At 44.8% G+C, this 22,125-nt stretch overlaps 1 protein-coding gene across 4 annotated transcripts in view; it reads left to right on the top strand.

Annotated features, from left to right (window-relative positions):
• Garnl3 (GTPase activating Rap/RanGAP domain like 3) overlaps window positions 1-22,125 on the top strand; it is a 139,538-nt gene that overhangs the window by 33,492 nt on the left and 83,921 nt on the right. For 2 of the 4 annotated variants that reach the window (XM_033759268.1, XM_010613584.3), the window contains exon 3: window positions 1,904-1,973. In XM_033759268.1, the coding sequence (XP_033615159.1) occupies window positions 1,904-1,973 (70 nt within the window). Of the gene's footprint in view, window positions 1-789; window positions 911-1,903; window positions 1,974-15,153; window positions 15,231-22,125 lie in introns of those variants that run through there. The other 2 variants (XM_010613585.3, XM_033759267.1) reach the window with 2 other exon arrangements.

Here is a 22,125-nt window from a genome sequence, read left to right on the forward strand (position 1 = left end):
CAGGGATTGAACTCGGGTTCTTGTGCTTGCAAGGCAGGCCACCGAACCGCTGAGCTAAATCCCCGGCCCCCTTGGTTGTTTTTATAGGGTGTTGTTTTCCCCCTGTGAGGCATCTGCAGGGATGTAGAGCTGTCCGCTGCTTTCCTTTGGCTCGGGCTTTGGCAGTTAGGGAGCTGCTCCATATCTTAGAACCCCTTGGTGGTGTTTAGGGCAGTGCAAGGAGGAACGCAGAGCCTGCTTCCCTGCCCTTCACAGTTATCAGCTTGATGGTGGGGCTGCTGCTGCCGCCCTTGGTCTCCTCACCGGCTGGAAGAGACCGCAGTGCTGGGTTGAGGTTGGAGCAGACAGCGTCTGCTGTGCGCCTGACCCCTGTTCGAGTGCATGGACCCTGGAGCCCGTGGTGGTCTCTTGGTAACCAGACCATGGGGAAAAGATCTTGGAACTGTTGTGTGGAGCAATCGCAGCCTCTCCAGGAGGGCTTTCAGACTGGACTAAGAGCACAGGCAGAGGGGCCAGACTTAACAGACTGGAATAGTCCATGGAGAGAAGTTTTTTATTCTCTTCCAGAGATGTTTTTTTTGTGAGTAGAAGCAGGAAGGTAGCCAAGGTGATCTTTCAAACTGCCTCCTTTGAGTTGTTACACATTTTTCAGCTAAGGGAGTGAGGCCCACAAAAGGTTAAATTTCTCATATAAGATTAATTCAGCCATTTCTGTGGAATGGTGGAGACAATACCATTAGACTTTCTAATCTCATTTCTCTCATGCTGTCTTTCTTGGAGCCTATCAAGCAGTGTCCTGGCAGACAGTCAGTTCTGTGGATGCTAAACATCAGAGTCAGTCTCTTGCTGAATGTGCCAAGAGCACTGTAATTTAGAAAATGTAGCCTACCTTGTAAGGAAGGATGAAAAGGTACTGGGTGCACCTTTCTTTGCATGTGAGATTGCAAATGCTTTGAATCTGTTAAACATGTAATTCCTCAGTAGTTTATTTTCTGTTTTATTAGAGTTGTTTGCATGACATATTACAGCCAAACTTACTAAGACTGTTTGTATTTTGTGGATCCGTTGGTTTCCTGAGTACTGCTTGGGGTCCTAAACATACTAGCCAGCCCATAAGCTATGTGCCTTTTAAGCGTGTAACTGTGCATTCCAGATGCAAATGCAGTAATGATTTTGTCTTTGTTTTAATTGCCCTTCCACCTGTGAGTTTTCTTGTCTGATCTAAGCCTGTGCTGGTGGGGAGGGGGTAAAGGGGGAGGGAAGTATTAGCTACTGCTGTGTTAAAAACTAAATATGCTCAGATGTGCAGTTTTTAGATTTTCTGTTAGTCCTAATCTTTTTCCAAATTGCCATATAAAAATCTTAAAGTGGGGTGGAGGGGCGGATGAGTAGGGTCTACAGGGATTTTGAAGTTTTGTGGGGTTTTTTCCAGCTTAAAATATAGCATTAAATGATGCTGGTTATTTTTATGTTGCATATTTGGGACAAAGAGACTCTCTTAAGTGAAAGATAATTGCAAGATCTGGTTCAGCAGCTTTGTCCCTTGCCTCAAGTTACTGCAGGGCTTTCTAACCCCCTTGGTAATACAGAAATGAAATTATAAACCACTAGTAGCCCTGGAAATTTCAATCGATTCCAAATGACTAAATATTTAATTCAATCATTGCCTATACTTCCAGGGATGACTCGGGCATTTCCTTTTTACTGAGGGCTTCACGAAAGCCAGGCTCTGCAATGGCTGCTGGGGACCGAGTCTGTAGCAAGGAGGCTCCCCTGCAGTGAGGAGCCCGGCACTGTGAGCCTCTGTTCCACAGCAGCCCTTTTTGCAAATGGTAGTCGATTTTTGCAGAAGGTTTGTGGCCAGATCACTATGTATAATACTGATGAAGCATTTTTGTTCCAGCTCTGTCTCAGAAGACCTAGGCTGTAGACGTGGGGATTTCAGTAGAAAACATTATGGATCTGTGGAGCTGGTAAGTTAATGCTGTCTGTTCAGCGGTGGTCCATTGATTGAGATTTAGACGATTGCCACACTCACCAGATCTTTTGTTGTCTATTTACCATTAGACCATGTGCGTTCAGTGAGAGGATTGGACCGGCGTAAATGTCTGTTTAAGGCTATGATAATTTGCTCGTCTTTATTTGTTTTTATTGTTACGTAGTTTTAATCATGTGTCTTCCAGTTTGTTAAAAATATATTGCAGCTTGCTATTTTTCTCTGTCGATGGTATAGTCAAATAAGATAATTTATGAATTAAGAAAGGTAGCATTTGGTTTTTATGTTATGTTGTTCCCAAAAGTTTATAGATCTAGTTTTCAAGGTTTAAATATGATTAAAATACGTATTCTGATTTTCTGTACCTTTGCTTTCTGGGCATGTGACAGGAGTTAGAATATTTATGAGCTCTTCTTTTCCTCTAAAAAGCATATTGGTTGAACTAGATAAATGGCTGTGATAGATGGTAGATACCTGGGATGAAAACATCCACATTTCCAAATAAGAGACATTGGAGTTTGTGGTATGATTTTTAAAAGGAGTGTGTTTTCATTTTTAAAAAGGTGTGATAAAAACATGTAAAATAGCCTCAGGGGTTTTTTTTTAAAGACAGAATTGTGCTTTTTTCTCAATTGCATGGAACGTTAAACAAATTTGAGGAAAATGTGCGAATAAATTCCATTGATTTTTGTTCATCACTATTAAGAATATTGTTCTACTATTTCTGTCTATTTATAAGAATGAATTGATTGTATCCATTAGTATAGGACTCAGTTATTCCCTCATTAATATGAGCTGCTTTCTTACAGGGTTTAAGTAGTAGAAAAATTTTTATTAGAGTTATATACCAGTAACATTCTGCTTGGATCAAAGCCTTTATTACAGGCTTGACCATGTACCTGGCCCAGAGCTGAGTATTCTTGAACATATAAGATTAATAAAAGATTTGTTTCTTGTTCCTAAGGACCTTACCGAACTCCAGCTGGGCAGATGAGACACATAAAATATCTAAAGAATGAATTTAGCCACATGAAACACACACCGACTGCCTCAGTCATTTCCTGTCCTGTGGTCACTGGTGACACCGTGCCAGCTCAGACCACCGCCTCTGCTTGAGGAGTGGGTGTGTAGCAGTCATCCAGAGTCGGGACTGGGCAACAGTGAGAGGCACAGATGGAGTGCAGCGGGGGCTGAGAGAAAGGAGGGAGAGCCCCATTCTAGACAGGGATCTCGGGGAAGTGGCACGCATGGCCGTGTGGTGGGCTGGAAGATGTGGGGGGTGGCAGAGAACAGACAGTGGATAAGGGCAGACAGGGTGAGTCTTGGCAGGTGTTCCGGACGGTGAGCACATGGCCCTGCCTGGCAGCGTGGGTGAAGCTGAGAGCTCAGTGGTCACACAGTAAGCAGGCCCCGTAATAGACAAGCCTGGGTGCACACGCTGCACCGCTTGCTTGCCTCTGTGACCAGCCATGTCACCCCACTTCTCAGGTCCCCTGCGCTGCCTAAGAACTTGTGCTCTGAAGTGATTCTTCTTTCATGATTTACTAGTTGGATCCTGGACTTCTGGCCTCTGGTTTCTCATCAATAAAGTAGAGATACGAGTTATCTTCCTTGAAGGATTGGTATAAGGCTTTAATGAGCTGATGCCCATGAAGCACTTAACACATAGCACAGCTCGTGTTAATAGCTGTCATGGTAAAGGTGAGATTCAGTAGCAAAAGCAGAACTTTCAAGTGAAGACTTTGGTAATACAGAGCCCCTGTCAACAGTGAGGGCTGTGTTTGGGGAAGTAAAGTGAGAGCAACCAGTGGTCCCGACAGACCTGTGGGAATCGCAGAGCTTCAGACTGGCACTTGAGAGCAGTGCACCTCACACTTGAGCAGGCACCTGAGTCACCTGGAAGACTCAGAGATTGCTGGGCTCCAGGCTGAGTTTTACATTCACAAGATCTGGGGCTCACCCAGTCTGAATTTCTCCCAAACCCCTAGATCACTGCTGTTATAGCCATCCCAGGACCACACTTGGGCCCCTGTCTTAAAGAACCTCAGACCAACCACCAGTTATCCCTGCCCTGACGGCAGCTCATTGATCGAAAGTTGTTCAGTTCATCTGTTCAAGGTCCCCCTCCAGAGCCACGATTGCGTGTTGATAGTTGACCTTTAAAAATATTAGAAAATAAATTTTAAATATGTATATGTTTAAATTCTGTGAGTTATCTTACCCCCTTGCAGCGACTGTTTTCATCTCCTTTTGATACCTTCCAATCTTTACAGCTACAAACCTAATTCTGATGTGATTGTGATGAAATTATACATTTGACTTTGCATTCCTCTTTTTTCATTTAACTGTTGTGTAAATGTCTCCTTCTCATACTGTCTTCAGTTTCCATTTTAATCTGTGCAAGATAGCCAAACTTGGTGATAATTATCTGTGTCATATAGTTTTCCTCCTTTTGTATAATTAGGTGGTTTCTAATTTTCTCATGTCAGAAACGACATGTGCACTAGTGGTTGGTATGATTGAAAAAAATGAAATGAGCAGAGCTCCAGTCTCTTTTGAAATTCCAACTGTGTTTAAAAGAAGATGATGTTTGGGCCAGGGATTTAGCTCAGTGGTTCCGTTGCCTGCCTCGCAAGCACAAGGTCCTCAGTTTGATCCCCGGTACCAAAAAAAAAAAAAAGAAGGTGATGTTTTCATAGTGCAGTTGTTCCCTGGCATCTGGGGGCTTGGTTTCAGGACCCCCTTGTACACGTGATACTCGAGTCCTTTATATAAAATGGTATATTTGCATAGAACTTACATCATCCACCTTTAAGCCATCTCTGGATTACTTACAATATCTGATAGAATGTAAATGCTATGTAACTAGTTGTTCTCCTATATTACTAAGAAATAATAACGAGAAATCAGTCTGTGTGTGTTCAGTACAGATGCGGGGTTTTTCCTGAATATTTCCCATCCACAGTTGGCTGAATCTCTGATGTGGAAATCTATAGACATGAAGGACCAACCGTATTACTAAATTAAAAATCGTTGTATGTGTTCTGGTGTTATGACTGAGAACCCAGTAAGTGTTGGACATCCTGAAATTCAGACTTTGTATAAGGATTTCTGGGGTTCTATACAGTTGAATTTGTAACATGAATTTTGGCTTTGAACAAAACAGATATAAGTCATTGTGAAGAACTAAGCTTGGCTGTTCAAATTAGTAATGAGGGAAGATTTAGCACTTAATTCCCTAAGTGTCAGTTGGGTATAAATTTGGTAAGAACCTCTGAAGACTCATCAGGCAGTTTTTGCTTTAATTTTTTCAGTGCTGGATGTTAAACCTAGGGTCTTCACACTGAGATACATCCTTGGCCCTTTTTTAGTTTTTTTTATTTGAGATAAGGTCTTGCTAAGTTGCTGAATTGCCATGCTGGACTCAAACTTGCAGTCCTCCTGCCTCAGCCTCCCAGAGTGCTGGGATTACGTCTGCGCACCACCATGGCTGGCTGCACAGGAGAGTTTTTTAGCCTTTATTCAACAAATAATTTTTGAAGGCCCAGGTACAGGTACCTGGCAGGTACAATACCAAGCTAAGCACTGAGAGGGAAGGGGGAAACTGGCCAGTGTTCTTTCCTGGAGCCGTAGTCTGGCTTTTGGAATGGAATGCCTCGAGCTCTGTGTCCCTGAGCCATCTCGCTGGCCCTCAGCCTGGCTCCCTGCCTTAACCTGGGCTTGTTCCCTGCAGGCCTGCTGCATTTAGTCCGGTGTGAGTGTGAAGCAGTCCACCACAAGGCACTGGAGGAGCCTTGCAGGAGTGAAACACAGATGCACAGCTGGGCTGGCACAACTGGAAAGCCCTCCATCAGCTGTCATCCATGTGACTTCTCGTCTTTCCCTTCCTCTGTGTCTGTGTCAGCCTCCTCTCTGCAGTCCAGCTCCCCTGATGGCACAGCACCTCTCTCTGGTCACTTTTCCCCAGAAGCCAGAGTGTTGGGGTTTTTTCACTGTTTTTATTGTGTTTGGGGATAAAATGTACCATCTTAACCATGATTCGGGGGCTTCAGTATGTGTCCAGTGTTAACGCAACCATCAGTGCTGCCTGCGTACAGAACATTTTCCATCATCCCCAACTGAAACTCTGTACCTGTTAAACACTAACTCCCATTCCTTCTCTCTCCACCCCCAGTAACTCCTATTCCACCTATCTCCATGCATTTGCCTCCTCTAGGTCTGTCACAGGAGTGGAATCCTACAGTATTTCTCCTTTTTTCTGTTTCATCTATCATGTTTTCAAGGTTGCTTAGAATTTCTTTCTGTTTTATGGTTATAGTCATTGTATTAAATAACACATCTCATGTACTCATTCATCTGGTGATAGACAAGGGTTATTTCCACCTTTTCGCTATTGTGATTAGTGCTGCTGTGAACACTGTCTGTACAGATATCACTTGAACCTTCTGTTTTTAGCTCTTTGGGTGCATTAACTAGGAGTGGAATTTGCTTGGTCTCATGACAATTCTGAGGAACTACCAAACAGATCTTCACAGCAGCTCTGGCACTTTACCTTTCTGCTAGGAATGCCCAAGGGTTCCAGTTTCTACACATTCTTGCCCACACCTGTTTCCCATTTTTTTAAAAATAATAGTCATGCAAATCAGTGTGACATGACATCTCACTGTGGTTCTGATTTGCATTTCCCCAAAGATGAGCAACATTGGGCATCTTTCCATGTGCTTATCAGCCATAGATCTTTTTTGAAGAAATTATTATTCCATCTTTTGCCCATTTTTAAATGGGATTCTTTGCTTTTTTACTGTTGACTAGTAGGAGCTCTTTATGTATTTAGAATACTAATCCCTTTTGCATATATTTTCTCCCATTTCTATATGTTATATTCAGGAAGTCAGTAGCTGGGCCTGGTGGTGCATGCTTGTAAGCCCAGTACTCTAAAAGGCTGAGGCAGGAAGATTGCAAGTTGGAGCCCAGCCTGGACAATTTAACAACTTAGGGAGACCCTGTCTCAAAACAAAAAATAGCAAAAATCAGTTAGCCATACACACAAGGACTAATTTCTAGGCTTTCTTTTCAGTCTCATTAGTGTATATGTCTGTCTGATGACAGAATGGTGTTTTAAAATGATGACAACAATGATGTCTTTCCTTTTTGAAACCCTTCATTGATTGTCCCTTGTAGTTCGAGGTCAGACCACTTACCAAGCCCTCCAGGAACCTGCATGATCCCTATTCTGCGTCCCCTTCTCTTGCCAGGTACCAGCTGTGCTAAAACTTCTGGCCTAACTGGCCTCTAGGACACACTGGATTCCTCCCTGCTTCAGGACTTCTGCACCTGCTGCTGCTCCTTAGTTCTGGGATGAACTTCAGTGCCTCTTCTGGCTTTAATGTCATTATCTCAGGGAGGCCTCCCCTGCTGCTGTCTATCTCAGCATCCTGCTTATTTTCTCAGCAGTGCTTATCACAATCTGTATTTATCTCATTTATTTGTTTACCTACTACTCTCTGATCCAGTAGAGGTGAGGGTGGGATCCATCTCCGTCATGTTCATCATATTTGTAGAACCTGGCACGGGACCTGGGACACACTAAGTTCTAAGACATTTTTTATCACTAAATCGGTTTCCAGCTCCCTATTCTCCGTGGCTTACATGTGTTGCAGCTCTATTTCCCATTGTAGCCTCTTCATTTCTTGAATCCTACTTTCCAATTCCAAATAGAATCGCGGTTTCCGTTGGCCTCTCTTGGTTCAGGGCACCACGCCTGACTCAAAACAGTGGTGCTTGCGTTGGAGGGGTCACTCGGTATCCTCCTGGCCTCCTGGGACCATCCCTTCAGCATGGTGTGTGGGTAGAGCAGATTCTTCCCGAAGGGGGTGGAGACAAAAGTCAGTGTTAAAGAAGAGAAGAATGGGGCTGGAACTCTTCTCTGCAATGTGTCTCTAACACCCTGCCGTCCCCTCCGGTGGTAGATGATTTAAAAGCACCTTGGGCAGATTTCTCCCTCTGCTGGTGGAATTTTATTCCTGTTACTTTTATTAGTCCCGTCTACATATGAGGACGTAGATCATGAGCTCCCTAAAAGAAGAAATCATCATGGCTGTTTATTTGCCACTTTATTTCTAGCACCAAGAATAGTTGCAGAGCATCAGTAAATATTGATGGAATGAATGGATGATCCAGTTTGGTTGACATTAAAGAGTAGCTTTAACCCATGAAAAATAAAGGAAAGGAAAACAACTAAGCCTGACCCTCCCCGAAACACAGTTCAGCTCTCCGGCTTGCAGCGCACATGCCATTTTTCTTCCCATACGTGGCCAGACCCGTCTCTCAGGGAAGAATTTCACGCAAGGCACAGCTATTACACCACCGACCATTCTTCATCGCTTTGTATCAGGATCTGTCAGGAAAAGCATCAAGTTGTAGCTTTTATTGATCTCTCCTTGGCCTCTGACTCTACGGATAGAAAACTGATGTGGTATAAATGATAAATGATACGGGCACAATATAGACTTTTCCCCTGCCCAGCCTGGCTGCAGGTTTTCATGCACCCCACCTCTTAATACTGCTTGGAAGTCGCCATCTGCAGATGATTTCAGATCGGGATAAAGCAGGGTAGGATATTGTCCATTCCTTTTCAAGCCTGAGTCGGAGTGACCCAAACCTGCACCCCTGCTGTACACGAAGACCAAGATCAATGCTTCCCTATGCAGGTGGCAGGATTTTGTTGTTAGGAACTCAGAATGGCTCCAAAGATGTCTGGCTTTTGTACTATCTAATGACTACAAAAGGGCAGCTAGTGCTGAGCTTGCTTGGCGTCTGCAGATTTCAACATTTGAGGCTTTGAGTATTTAAGGATTCTCAGAAGTTTTACACGCGGTAATTTGTTGTTTTGGGGTACTTTGTTTTTGTTTTTTGAGACAGGGTCTCACTACGTAGTTCAGGCTGGCCTCAAACTCACAGTGATCCTCCTGCCTCAGCCTCCCAAGTGCTGGGATTCCAGGCGTGCGCCACCACTCCCGGCAGTAAATTGTGCTTTTTCTTAGGCACAGATGTGAGCTATACCTGAGGGAGTGGTGTACAGAAAGACAATACTTTGCTAATGAGTGATTTAGCTGCCTGTCCAGCATCTCTAACAGCGCAGTTTTGCTCTCTTGAGAATTGGGTAGGCTTTTTGTTTTCAAAGCATTTAATGGGCAACATCATATTCCACGTGGTAGTATCAAATTGAGAAGTTAGAGAAGGTACCTGCATATTTCCTCCGGGGGCAGCAAAACATGAAGGCTTCAGCACTCTGCAGCTGCCACCCCAACTTGGCAGGTGATCTGCAACACAGCCGACGGGTCTCTGAGTCTTCCAGGGCAGGCCAGCGTTTACCGTGGTGCACTCACCAGCAGCTTTCTGTGGTCTAAGACCATAGTGATTGTTTGTTTACTGCCTTTGTGGGCAGTTGGTCTTGCAGGCTTTGAAACTTTGTGAGGCTGAAATTACTGTAACCATTTTCCTCAGCTGGAACTTGAATATCTTCATGATATAATTATTTCCATATTATAATACAACCAGCAATCTTGAGTATGGTCGTTTTTACTGTTACTATTACTAGTTTTAACTTTATCAAATCCTTACCTTCTTAGTATTGGCTTCAACATTGCTGAATGCTTCCCACATACCCATCGCTCTGCTGAACACTTGAGATGCATTTACTTGTTTAAATCTTCCCAAACAACCATGTGAGGAAAGTAGCCTTTGACTGTGGCTCCCCGGGCGGGTGCTCAGAAAACATTGTATAAATACTGCATGTGTTCTGCATGTGTTACTGCCCTTAATCAACAGTATAGAGTCGCTCTGCTCTAGGTTTTAACCTAAACATATAATTTCAAACTGTTTTCTGTCCAGATCTTAATGAAAGCCTGGTTTTAGGAAGCAAGGTTCATAGAGTTATCCAAAGAGATGTCCACGCCTTAAGTGGTTTAAATTTAATTCCTGGATGAGCCCAGGCCTGTGACCGGAGTTGTGCCCTTAACTTGTTTTGATGGACAGAGGGGAGATGGCCCTTGGTGGTTTCTCTTGCAGAACGCCGCTTGGGACTTTTCTGTCTGTCACACAGTCTCTCCCTTGAGAGGACCTAGGAGCAAAATTTTTCTCAGGGCCCAAAATTGCCATCCTTCCCTAGAGAAGCTAGTTTGTTGTTAATCTTACAAGTAGTAGCAGTCTTACAAATGTGGAAAGTTTTTTTTTCCTCTTTGCACTTGCTTCTGGGAAGCTCAGAACTCTAGTTTTGCCTTGTGTCTAACAATCTTAAGAGTTTTATAATCTGCATCCTTATCTTACTCTTTTTTTCTCAGTTGACTTACCCACATCTGATGTTCCCTTGTTCCCAGTATGTTCTGTATCTAATTTAATTCTTTGAGCAAGATGTATCTCAGTAAGCTGCTTTAAATCTTTTTTTAATTAATTTAGGTGAACATGGGGGGGTGTGCACCAGTCTCAAAGGTGCCTTCCCACTGAGCACAGCCCCAGCCTTTTTTATTGTTTATTTGGAGGCAGAGCCTCCCTATGTTACCTAGACTGGCCCCAAATGTGTGATCCTCCTGTATTAGCCTCCCAAGTGGCTGGGATTGCAGGTGTGCACCACGGTGCCCAGCTGTGTTCAGTCCTCTTTAAAACATAAGGCAAAGCATACACAAGAAAGTACAGTGGCCCCTCGAGTTAAGACCGGCCTGACAAACAACTTGGGTTAATTAGGTTAATAGAAAACTCATCCACCTCTTGTTATCTGCAGCGTGTACCCAGCTAAACATCCAGATCTCAGCTGTATTGACTTACAACCATCCTGAGTTACAAACAGCCCTCGGGAGCCAATGGAGTTCATAAGTCGAGGGTCCACTGTGTCTCTGCACACAACCCTACGGGCCCACACTTCCATCTCATTGACAGTCGGCTGGTCCACAGTGGTTTTGACTCCAGTCCCCGCCCTAGCCTACTTTTCACAGCAGTGTGGTTTGATGACCTATTTTCCTAGGATCAGCAGAATGTGGGGAGAATCGCCACCACCTGACCTGCCATTTGGTGACCATCTTGAGCACTGAGCTCTGTTTTTCCCGACACAGATAGCGGTGGCACAAAGCTAGCAAATACGCAAGCTAAACACACACTGTGGATGAGTACAGGCTCACCCTGTAGGTGTTCCCGGACTAAATCCAACCCTGGAGGAGCCACCGCCATGCTGTCCAGCACCAGCACAGTCTGTGCCTTGAAACTAGAGCTGCCAGTGCCCCACTGCCTGCCCTCTGTGGGTCGTGGGCTGCTCGCTCGTCCCAGAGGTCACCCAGACCTTTCCCCGCTGTGCGCCCCAGCCCGTCCTCCTCAGGCCACACTCTCTGTGCCCCCGCACCGCCTGCTTCTGTAACCGCCTGGTTGGTCTCTCACACTCAAAAGGCAAAACTCTTCCTTGTGTCTCTAAACACACTGCCTTTGTTGGCGTCTGTCTGATTCAGTCTTGGCCTCGCCCACCTTCCTTGTGCCACAGTGCTCTCTGTCCCCACCTGCTGCGCCTGCCTTGGCTCTGAGATTGATTGGCTGGGCTTAGCACTGTGGTTCATAAATCGTAGCAAAACTAAATCCTACATTTGATCAAAGTATATAGGGTTATGTGGCTTTGTATGACTATTTTGCTTAGAAAATATTTTCAGTTTTTTGAAAGTTGCTTTCAGGACTTGTGATTTCTTCTGAATTTGTGCTGGTCTTCCATCAAAATTGTAATCTTTGAGCCAAATGAGGTATGGTGCATACCTGTCATCCCAGGTTCTCAGAGGAGGATTGTTAAGTTTCAGCTCAGCCTGTGCAAATAACAACAAAACCAACCAAACAAAACAGTAGTATTCGACAGTGTGTCATGAACATCAGAGAGTTTAGAACCACTCTTTCACTTCTTTTAGAGCTGCTGAAGATAAAAAAGAGTTTGATCTTTTTGTCAGCCTTTCACCACCTGGACTCTTAACATTAAGAGCCCTTTGTTCAGGCCCTCGGGAGGTTTCCCTTTTTAACTTATTAGCTGCCCCACGCTTGTAGATCCATGGGCTTTGAAGTTTCACCGGTATCTGCCGTGGTGCCTTTATCCTGAGATCTCCTTCTAGCTTTCTCCCATCTCGGGGCAAATCCCTGATCCTCGGGAGGTTTCCCTTTTTAACTTATTAGCTGCCTCGGTAGGTGCCTGGAGACAGCTTCCCCACGCTTGTAGATCCATGGGCTTTGAAGTTTCACTGGTAACTGCCGTGGTGCCTTTATCCTGAGATCTCCTTCTAGCTTTCTCCCATCTCGGGGCAAATCCCTGTCCATCCCACAGACGGAGCGGCTTGTTTGCCCCTTTGAAGGAGAGGAATACCTCTAGAGGTTGTGCCCCTGTTTCCACTAAGTGGATTTAGGGGAAATCATGCCCCTCCCCACCAAAAAAGCCAATGTCACCTGTATGATTGACTTAAACCAGAAGGGCTGCTCTCCTCCCAGTTCTGTGGAGCCACAAGGACTCTTTTCACATTGAATTATTTTACCCATTTAATTAAAGCAGCTACTTTGGGTTGCTTTCTGTATGCTTTTCAGCCCCAGCTTTTTAATTGGACCATTGCAGTTATCACTATATTTCAGTCTTTTAAAACGTAATCTCAAACTGCGTTCTCTTAATAGATGTGAAGACTTTTTAATTACTTTCAGAGTATATTTCAGCTTTCACAACCTTCTCCCTTTGATCCCTGTACCACTTCCAGTCTCCCTTCTTTCTCCTTTTAATGCTTCATCTTCTCGCCCTGCACTGAAACCACTCTTGCCAAGGTCATCAGAGACCTTGCTGCTACCAAGTGCAGTTGTCGCTTCTTTATTTTGGCATTACTGGGGCCCCTGCCCTTGTCTTATTTTTTATTTTGAGACAGGGCGTCACTAAGTCATTGAGTTGTCCAGGCTCAACTCCAACTTGCAGTCCTCCTACCTCTGCATCCCATAACACTGGGATCCCAGGCGTGCGCCACCATACCCGGCTCTCTGTGTTTTTCTCACACAACCACTCCACAGCACTGGTCCTTCCTGGTGTGACTGTGCGCACGTGGGTTTCCTGCTGCCTGCCTGACTCATCTTCCTGGCTTCTTCTAGGGCTCCTTCTGTACCCCTGGCACTGGAACTTGGGTGCTCCCCCAGGTCAGCCTCCAGCACTCTGTACAGCCCTTTCTCCTGCGTGCTTCCGGGGTGGCCTTCCCTACCCCTATGGCTTCAGCTGAGTCGGCAACAGCCATACCCGTATGCACAGTCCTGATTTCTGTCACCAGGCTGCTGTCCATGGACCCAAACACCCACTGGACATCTCTACCAGGTGGGGCCCAGAGGCAGCAGGACCTCAGCATGCCTGAAACTGAATGCGCCCTGGTCATGGTCTCTCTTTCCCCAAAGCCAAGCCGCCAAGCAGATGGCCCTGCCTTCTGTTGCTTTGCCACTTCTAACATTACAAGGAAACCAGGAAATCGCACATGGGCCACGTCTAGTCTCTTACCAAACCGTGCTGGTTCTGTATGATAATAAATTGCGTGGCTGGGTTGCTCTTTGTTCATATAAATGTGCTTGGCCAGTGTCAGTCTTTTTAGTGTTTTAGATAAGTAAACTATTTTGAAATTTCACAACTACCAAAAGAGACGAATATTCTATCATCATCTCATTTTACAGATGAGGTCACTGAAATTCAGAGAGGTTAATTAATTTGTCCACAGTCACATACTTAGTAAGTGTCCCTCACACACACACACACATACACACACACTGTCTACAGAATGTTTTACTTTGCAGTCCCATGGTCTTGCCATTGTTACACACTGCTCCAGTGGCCCTCAAATGTTATTGTGCCAGAAAAATCATTTGAGCAATATGTTTAAAATTCACATTTTGATTCAGTATGTCTGGAATGGGCTGAGTATTTTTTTATAAGCTCCCATTTATCACAGTGACTTATATGTTTCTTACTCATTCTCTTGGAGAGATAGGGATAAGAAAATAACAGGGGGCTGTATGCAGTGGTGCGCACCTGTAATCCCAGCACTCTGGAAACCTGAGGCAGGAAAATCGAAAGATTGAGCCCAGCCTGGGCAACGTAGCAACTTAGTGATCCTTTTTTCACAGTATCCCCAGCAGCACTAAGCGCACTGCTGGGTGTTCACATATTAATTAGAAGATCAGTTTTGCCAAAAATCTGATAAATGAATTTATGTCTGATGTATTGTGTCTTCTCTTCTTAAATTTTGTTACTTCTCATTCTTTGTGTGTATGTGTGTGTGTTTGCATGCTGATACACCTTAATATACTTTTGTGATTATTAAAGAAATACACTCTCAATACAGCAAATTTGAAATATACTAAAAAGCACAGAGGAAAATTAAGTTCATCTTTAATCCTATCACCTGCCAAGAATCACTATTAAGATTTAGTATATATCTCATTAGTACTTAAATTTGTATACAAAATAGGCCTATATATTTTGTTTCTTCACTTAAGTAAGCAAAGATACTTTTTAACAAACAATTTGGTCTCTTCCTATCCAAATGTCTTATTTCTTCTTTCTGTCTGACTTCCTTGACCCTAACCTCCAGAATAATAGTAGATAGCAATGGTTTGTAGGCATCTTATCCTGCCATTTCAGGAAACACTTTTAGGCCGTACATAAGGACATCTTCTTTAATAATAACTTATTGTGGGGGGCACTCTCTGAGACAGGGTCTCACTATGTAGTTGAGACTGACCTGGAATTCAATGTGTAGCCCAGGCTGGTCTTGAACTCACAGCGATCCTCCTGCCTCAACCTCCCAAGTGCTGGGATTACAGGCGTGCGCCACCATGCCTGGCTAATAATGACATATTTGATCATATGTTGTAGCACCCATGAGAACGATTTGGCTAGTCCATGTGGTGTCCATGGGTGTCCGTGTGTGTGTGTGTGTGTGTGTGTCCCATTACTGGATATGGAATTTAGGACTTTGCACTTGCCGGGCAGCCATGCCACCACTGAACTATCTCCCTGGCCCATTGGTTAGTTTTTAAATTTCTGAGTCACCACCTTTTTCTATTAAAACTTCACAAATTTTGATGTATTACTGTATTCATTTTCTAGACCAGCTGTAATAGATTTGCACAAACTGGCTGGATTAAGACCACAGAAATGTACTCCCTCGTGGTGCTGGAGGCTAGAAATCTAAACGAAGGTGAGGTAAGACTGTGCTCCCCGTGAGGCTCAAGAGAGAACCCTTTCCCTTTCTTTCCTCTCCCAGCTTGTGGGGTGGCCAGTCATCCTTTTCAACCTTGGCCTGTAGCTGATGACTCCAGCCTCTGCCTGCGTCAACCCACGGCTTCCTTGTCTGCACCCCTCAATCTGAATCTCCTCTTCTTCCCTTATAAAGATACCAGTGATTAGATTTAGGATCCATTGAGTCCAATAGGACCTCGTCCTGACAAATTGCCTCTACAAAGACTCCACTTGCAAATAAGGTCTGAGGTTCTAGGAAGACCAAAATTTGGATAAAATTCTATTCAATCCAGTACAGTTACTTTCTGCCTTTTAGACTTCTGAAGAGGAGTCTGAGGCCATTCTGATTTATTTTCTTTCTTGATAACTTTTCCTGACTGATTTTTTTCTCAAATTTTTATTTATTTTTTTTAATTTAAAAGTTTTTCCTATAATTTCTCTACACATTTCTCTTATAATTCATTTTGCCAGAAACATTGTATCTCTGTGACTGTCAAACCCAAGTCTTTAGTCAGGGATGAATATTTCCTTCTACTACATCTTTGATTATTGTTCATTTTTTTCCCACTTGAAACAGTAAAACTTTTTTCTCAGTCCTCCATGACAGTCTTTTCTTTCTCCTTATTTTCATTTCATTTTGTTCCTTTTCCTTCTATTTTCAGAATTTAACATGATGAAGATAATGACCTTTGGTTTTCTTTTTTCTTTTTTAATAAGAATCAGGTTCTCACTGTGTCGCCCAGCCTTCCTTGAACTCATGATCCTTCTGCCTTAGCTTATGGCATAGCTTAGATTATACATACAAATACTGTACCAACCTTTGCTATGTTGGTTTTCTAAAATTAACGCTTTGATTCGCCTCTTCCAATAAAGATTTTCATCTTCTATTTGCATTATGGAGGCATCTTTTATCTCATCCACGAGCTTTATACACTATTGCAAAGAGGTTGTATCTTCTATCTCCCTGAGTATAGCAACCATTCTCTAAAATTTTTAGTTTCATAGTAAAGAAATGTTAAATATTTGCTTCCTTGTTTAATCTTCAGGATCTCTGTAGCATTATTTCCTAGCTCCCATTATTGGAGGATTTTTTTTCCCTGTTTTACAAAATCTTCAAAGAGAAACAAAGAGCTATTCTGTCGTTGGTTTTTCAACATTCAGGATGTGTAACTGGCCCTCAGCTGGGACTGCAGCTTTTCCAAGTAAAACAGTTGCATGACCAGGGATTGTGCAGCCTCCTGATCGATTTCCAGGGTGTAGTTGGTGTTTGTCTTGTGCAGCTCTGCTGGAATGAGATAGGATTTTCTCCTGGCTTCTCTCTTTGCTGGTCTGAGCTAGCGGCTCCAGGATGTGTGTATAGCACAGGCCTTTGGGGCTACAGGTCAAAGTCTAGTTGGAAGGGGCACGCTGAAGAAATGTTTGCTCAGCTCTTTACCTGCACTTGAGAAGATGTCAGCCATCTGGATCAAAAACCAAGCTGCAGATTATGAAGAGACAGCTCTCCTCCCAGCCTGGCACTGGCTGGCACGCTGGCAAGACTGTTCTCTCCAGGACACTGTGCTTCCGGGACTTGTCCTGCCTCTCGCCCTGCCTTTGGCCCTCTGCTTATAAAAACTGCATTTCCTAAGATTCCATTTATTTCCCTCGCTCACTTCTTTTCTTTTTAATTTGCAAGCAGTCACTGTGTATGAACTGATTGGAGTACAGAAACGGCACGGCAGATGCCTTCGCTCATCCTAAGCAGCCCTAGGCTTCCCCGTGGCCAGCATCCCTGCCTTCTGCCGAATAGGCTTTTTCCCCCCTCGTTCCACTCTTAGGAGTTTCCGAAGGGCCACCAGGAGTGTGTGCTTCCTTGGACTGCTCTCCAGAAGTATAGACCTCATGACCCACATCCTCTGCACAGATGATGTTGTGTCTCCCGAGAGACGAGCAGTTAAGGTGCTGTCTGCCCAGGCACCTTCCTGCTTCCTGATTTTCCCATAACCACGCTTGAGGATGAGCTCAGTGCCTGACTTTAGGTTCAGGCTCCCCGTGCAATATGTGGTTCCCCAACTTCAGCCTATTTGCCGCAGCCTTGTGGAGCTTGAGTGCCACTGAGCATCTGGCCATGCAGCTGTGACAGTTTTCAGACCTTTGGGCTCCCACCAGCCTCCGATCCCAGCGACAGATGCCAACTTGAATTCTGCACACTTACGGGAGTTACCGCTTGTCACACCATCCCGGCCCTTTGAGTCTCAGGGCTTCCTGCATTCCTCATTACGGTGTGTAGCTTCACAGGTAACTTCCTCCTGGCCCTTCCAGGAATCTTTGGGGCGGCTCTTTCTCAGGCGCGTGATCTTCAGCTCTGCAAGATTTTCTCTTTTTCTGAAGGGTTTCAGTCAGAGCAGGAGCCCTTGTTCTCTCATCTTCAGCACCTTCCATGGTTCTAGCTGGAAAAGAACCTTCTCCGCTTCTTGCCCATTGTCTTCTTGAAAGGAAACTGCAGTGCCCGTGCAGTAAAGGGGTGATTCTCAATATTTTATTGTTAGCTACTTCTCGTACAGACCCAGTGTCTCTCAGCCAAAATGAGGTGGTGGAGAACAGGATAAACAGATTTGCTGTGGTCCGAGCAATAACACCAGAGGTTTGCCAGTTTTTCTCCATTTTCCATATCGAGGTAGAAAGCATCCTGGTATTTTGGCAGTGGGATGGGTAATCAGCCGTTGTGCAGGTCCGGACTGGTCACCTCTGGTGGTGACTCTCTGCCGGGAAGTTGGGCATCACAGACCACTATTCAGATAGAAGAGGAGACAGGTGTGCCTGAGATGGCAGTCGGATACAGTACCTGGCACATGAAGGAGCAGGGCCATCGGAGAGAGGGTGTTTCAGAGAGGTGACCAGTGACGGACAAGATGGGGGACGTGATGGGAAGGGACAAGAATGACGGGCAGGACTAGGCAGTGGCAGCGAGGCTCTGGCTGGAACATGTACCGAAAGGCCAGAGCGGCTCCTCACCTCGGCGCAGTGCAGACAGAGCTTTGCAGGCACTGGTGCCCTAGGAAGGGACGGCAGAGCCGTGGAGCCAGGCAGTATCACTAGATTGGCAAACACAGGAGGATATGAGCCTAGGCCGCCAGCTAACACCATGATGGAGACGGAGCCTGCTGAGGACACTGGCCAGGGACGGATGACGAGCCACGCCGGAGCTGGAGGCAGGCTGCGGGGGTTCTCCCTCCGCCGGTGTCTCTCCAAAGACCACAGAGAATTCTAACCAACACGGTGCTCCATCACACGCCACGGAGCTCGGCACTCCAGCTGCCCACCTTCTCCCAGCACGGACAGAACAGGAGTGAGGAAGACAGTGGGAGGCAGAAAGCATTGCCTCTGCTCCAGAACCCTGCTTTTGCACCTCACCCTGCAGGCCGTGAGCGCAAACCGAGAGAGGCCGGAAACAGGGCTGGGAGCAGCACTGGCCAGTGAAAGGATGGCTTTTGGGCCACACTTGTGTCCTCTCCCACCTTTGCATTGATGCGGGCATGCTAGCTTCCTCCCCTCCTGAGCAGTACTGTCGGAGCCGGGTGTGCCTGTCGGGCGTGTAGGTGTGATTTGCACATACAGGGTCAAGTGGGTCTGCTTTCTTGACCAGTGTTGTAGTTTAAAAAATAGAAGAACAGACCTGCATTTGTTGGGAATCATTTCTCAAAGGTTCTGTACCAGAATAAATTACATTATAGTTCCTGAGAAAATCACATTATAGCACCGCAGCCTTCCGCAGCCCCTCAGGCAGGGCGGATCTCTGCAGCCTCTGACCTCCCCCAGCATCTTCGCTTGCTTCTGTTGTTAGGGCATGTAACCGGGTTGCCTTGTGATTTATCTGTTTAGGTAGATGTGTCTCTCTCCTGCTGGGATTTGCTGTCCTCTGGGGCAGGGATCATGTTGCATTGATCTTTATTTATTAGTCCGGCAGTCAGTACAACCCTGAAAAATTGGTTCTTGGTAATATTTGCCAGATGGACAAGTGTTTAAACAGATCTCCCAAGACTTTAAATCCAGAATTAAGGCAGTTTAATCACTAGGCCACTAGTTAATTAGTGGTTTAGTACTAATCAGCACGCTTTATGTTAATCATTATGCTGTTGTATTACAGTATTATGATATTTATTGAACACCTACTATATCCAAGCACTATTCTAGGCTCATTATGTGCTTTGCATTACTGAATTCTCTCTAGGAGCCTAGATAGGGCTATAATCATTGTTCCCACTTTAGAGATAAGGAAACTAAAATGTAACAATGAGAGATGACATGACTTTTCCCAAGATTACAGAGCTAATAAATATACAGTTGAGATGTGAACTTGATCAGCTGGTCTCTAAAATCTTCACTCATAACCACTGAATTTAAAGAAAGCAGACCTGGGGGAAAATGTTACTATTTTCCCCCCTCCCTCCCTCTCTCCCGCTCTCTCTCCCACCCTCCCTTTTTCCATTCCTTCCTGTGGAAGTGAACCCAGGGTCTTTGCACTGCGCTACATCCCCAGTCCCTTCCTCCTTTTTTTTTATTTTGAGACATGTCATTAGGTTGCCCAGGCTAGGCTTGAACTTGCAGTTGTGTCTCGGTCTCCCGGGTGCTGGGATTACAAGCCTGTGTTTGAAATGTTATTTTTAAAGATGTACTTTACATAACCTTTTGAGATCTTTTGCCACGTAAAAATATTATTCCTGTGATTTATGTACTTGAATGCTACTAGACAGTGCCTGCGAAACAGAAATCATGGGAATCTCAGCACTGATTTAAAATGGAAAAAGCACCAACCCAAGAAAACAAAGCAACTACATGAAGGGAAAAGGTACCTTTGCTTTTGAAAAAGTTTGTAGTTGTATCAAGAAATTTTCTCACTTGATCGCCTTTAATCCAAAACTAATATTTTATTTACAGTAATTAATATACTTATAGTCATTAATTGATATTGTATGCTTTCTGTTTTTATTTTAAATTACATTTGTAATTTGTTAAATCCCATAAATGGGTCTCATTGCTTAGACACCACTCTTTTCCTGAAATAAAACACCTGATACATTTGATCCTGCTCAGGGGTGTAGGACTGAATTGCACTGTTGCTGAGTTAGACAAGGTTCTAAGGATAATAAACCATATGAATCTCCACTTAGCGTATCTAACTGAATGAGACACAGGCCCCTAATAACAGTCGGGTGTTAGTTTTTCTACCAGTCTAGTAATATTAGGCAAAAGCACAGAACTGCCCTCTTAGAAAGGCAGCAAAGCCCAGTGTGTGATGGCTCACCCCTGTAATCCCAGCTCTCTGGGAGGCTGAAGCAGGAGAATCACAAGTTTGAGCACAGCCTGGGCAACTCAGATATTTTGCATGACTCTGTCTTAAATATAAAAAAGACTGGAGATGTAGCTCAGAGAGGGTCATGGTTTCAATCTCCAGTACCACCGAAAAAGGAAGAGAGGGAGGGAAACATTAATCTCAGAGTTGCACGAATGCCCCGGATGTCCAGTTCTGTCTGTAGAGCTCTCGCAGTTGTGAGAATGTGTATATCTGCATTCTCCAGAGTAGTAGCCGCATGTAGTTGTTGAGCACTTGAGATAGAACCAGTGCAACTGAGGGATAGGATGAGGGGGCAGAACCGGAAATTGAACCCAGGGCCTTCACACTGAGCTACATCCTCAGCTTTTTAAATTTTTGTTTGTTTGTTTTGTTTTATTTTTGAGACAGGGTCTCACTATGTAGTTGAGACTGACCTGGAACTCACTATGTAGCCCAGGCTGGTCTCAAACTCACAGCGATCCTCCTGCCTCAGCCTCCTGAGTGCTGGGATGACAGGAGTGCGCCCCCATGCCAAGCTAGCTTTTTTTAATTTTTAATTTTGAAACAGGGTCTTGCTAAGTGACTGAGTTGCCCAGGCTGGGCTCTAACTTGCAGTTCTCCTGCCTCAGCCTCCCAGTGTGCTGGGATTAGAGGCATGAAGGAATGGTTTTTATTTTAACTAATTTGAAAGTAAATTTAAACAATTTCCACAGAATGGGACATCCAAGAATTCTAGCGGCACCACTCCCAGTGCCCGGTGGGTGGGTGCTGCCAAGTGATTGCTTGACTGGCCTCTCCCTTTCTTCTCTGTGGGGTGCAGCCCTGCCTGGGCTCTGATCTTTCTGTATCTGATTGAATCACATGTGAGACCAAATAAAGTAAAACCCAATCAAAATCCTGCCTTCTCAGCCTTGCTCGGGTTAAATGCATGTTCATTCTCTTCTGTTGTTCTCCGGCAAAACATAGAAGAAAGACCCAGTAGTTCTCCAGCGAAACCGCCGTGCTCTCCAGAGCAGGCAGCTGTCGCTTGGACATGGTACAGGGGACACCGCCTCGGAGACCGCGTGGGCCAGCGCTGTCTTTGTGGGCAGTGTTCTGACAGCTTCTTCAGACTTGTGAATAGTTTTGGCATATCAGGTTTCTGTCTCAAAATAATTTTCACACTGAAGGCTTTTGTTTCATTGAAGCTTTAAGATATTTGCATAGCTTCATATAGTATCCTCTTTAAGATTTTTAAATCTCTTTCTCCACTGCAGTTATCTGTTCTTTCTTTTCATTGTGCATGTGTATCTTTGTCTTTTCCTCCATAAAATCAAGCTTGCCTGAGATCTCTCGGATCCGGCTCCCCAGTCCCATCCTTCCTCTGGTGCCTTTTCTTTCTGAGCCTTTCCTGGCTCCTGTCCCTGCTCCTGGGTTCGTCACACCTGCTGGAGAGAGCTTAGCCCCTTGTCCGGTCCTTTCCCGTGTGCTGACGGAGCATTTCAGAATGTGGGTTTCTCTATCCACGCGGCCTCAGTGGCCTCCCTGCTTTGGTACAAATGGTCT

Source organism: Fukomys damarensis, unplaced genomic scaffold (genome assembly GCF_012274545.1).
Source record: "Fukomys damarensis isolate Sample0158 unplaced genomic scaffold, DMR_v1.0_HiC HiC_scaffold_36, whole genome shotgun sequence".
Lineage (NCBI taxonomy): Eukaryota > Metazoa > Chordata > Mammalia > Rodentia > Bathyergidae > Fukomys > Fukomys damarensis.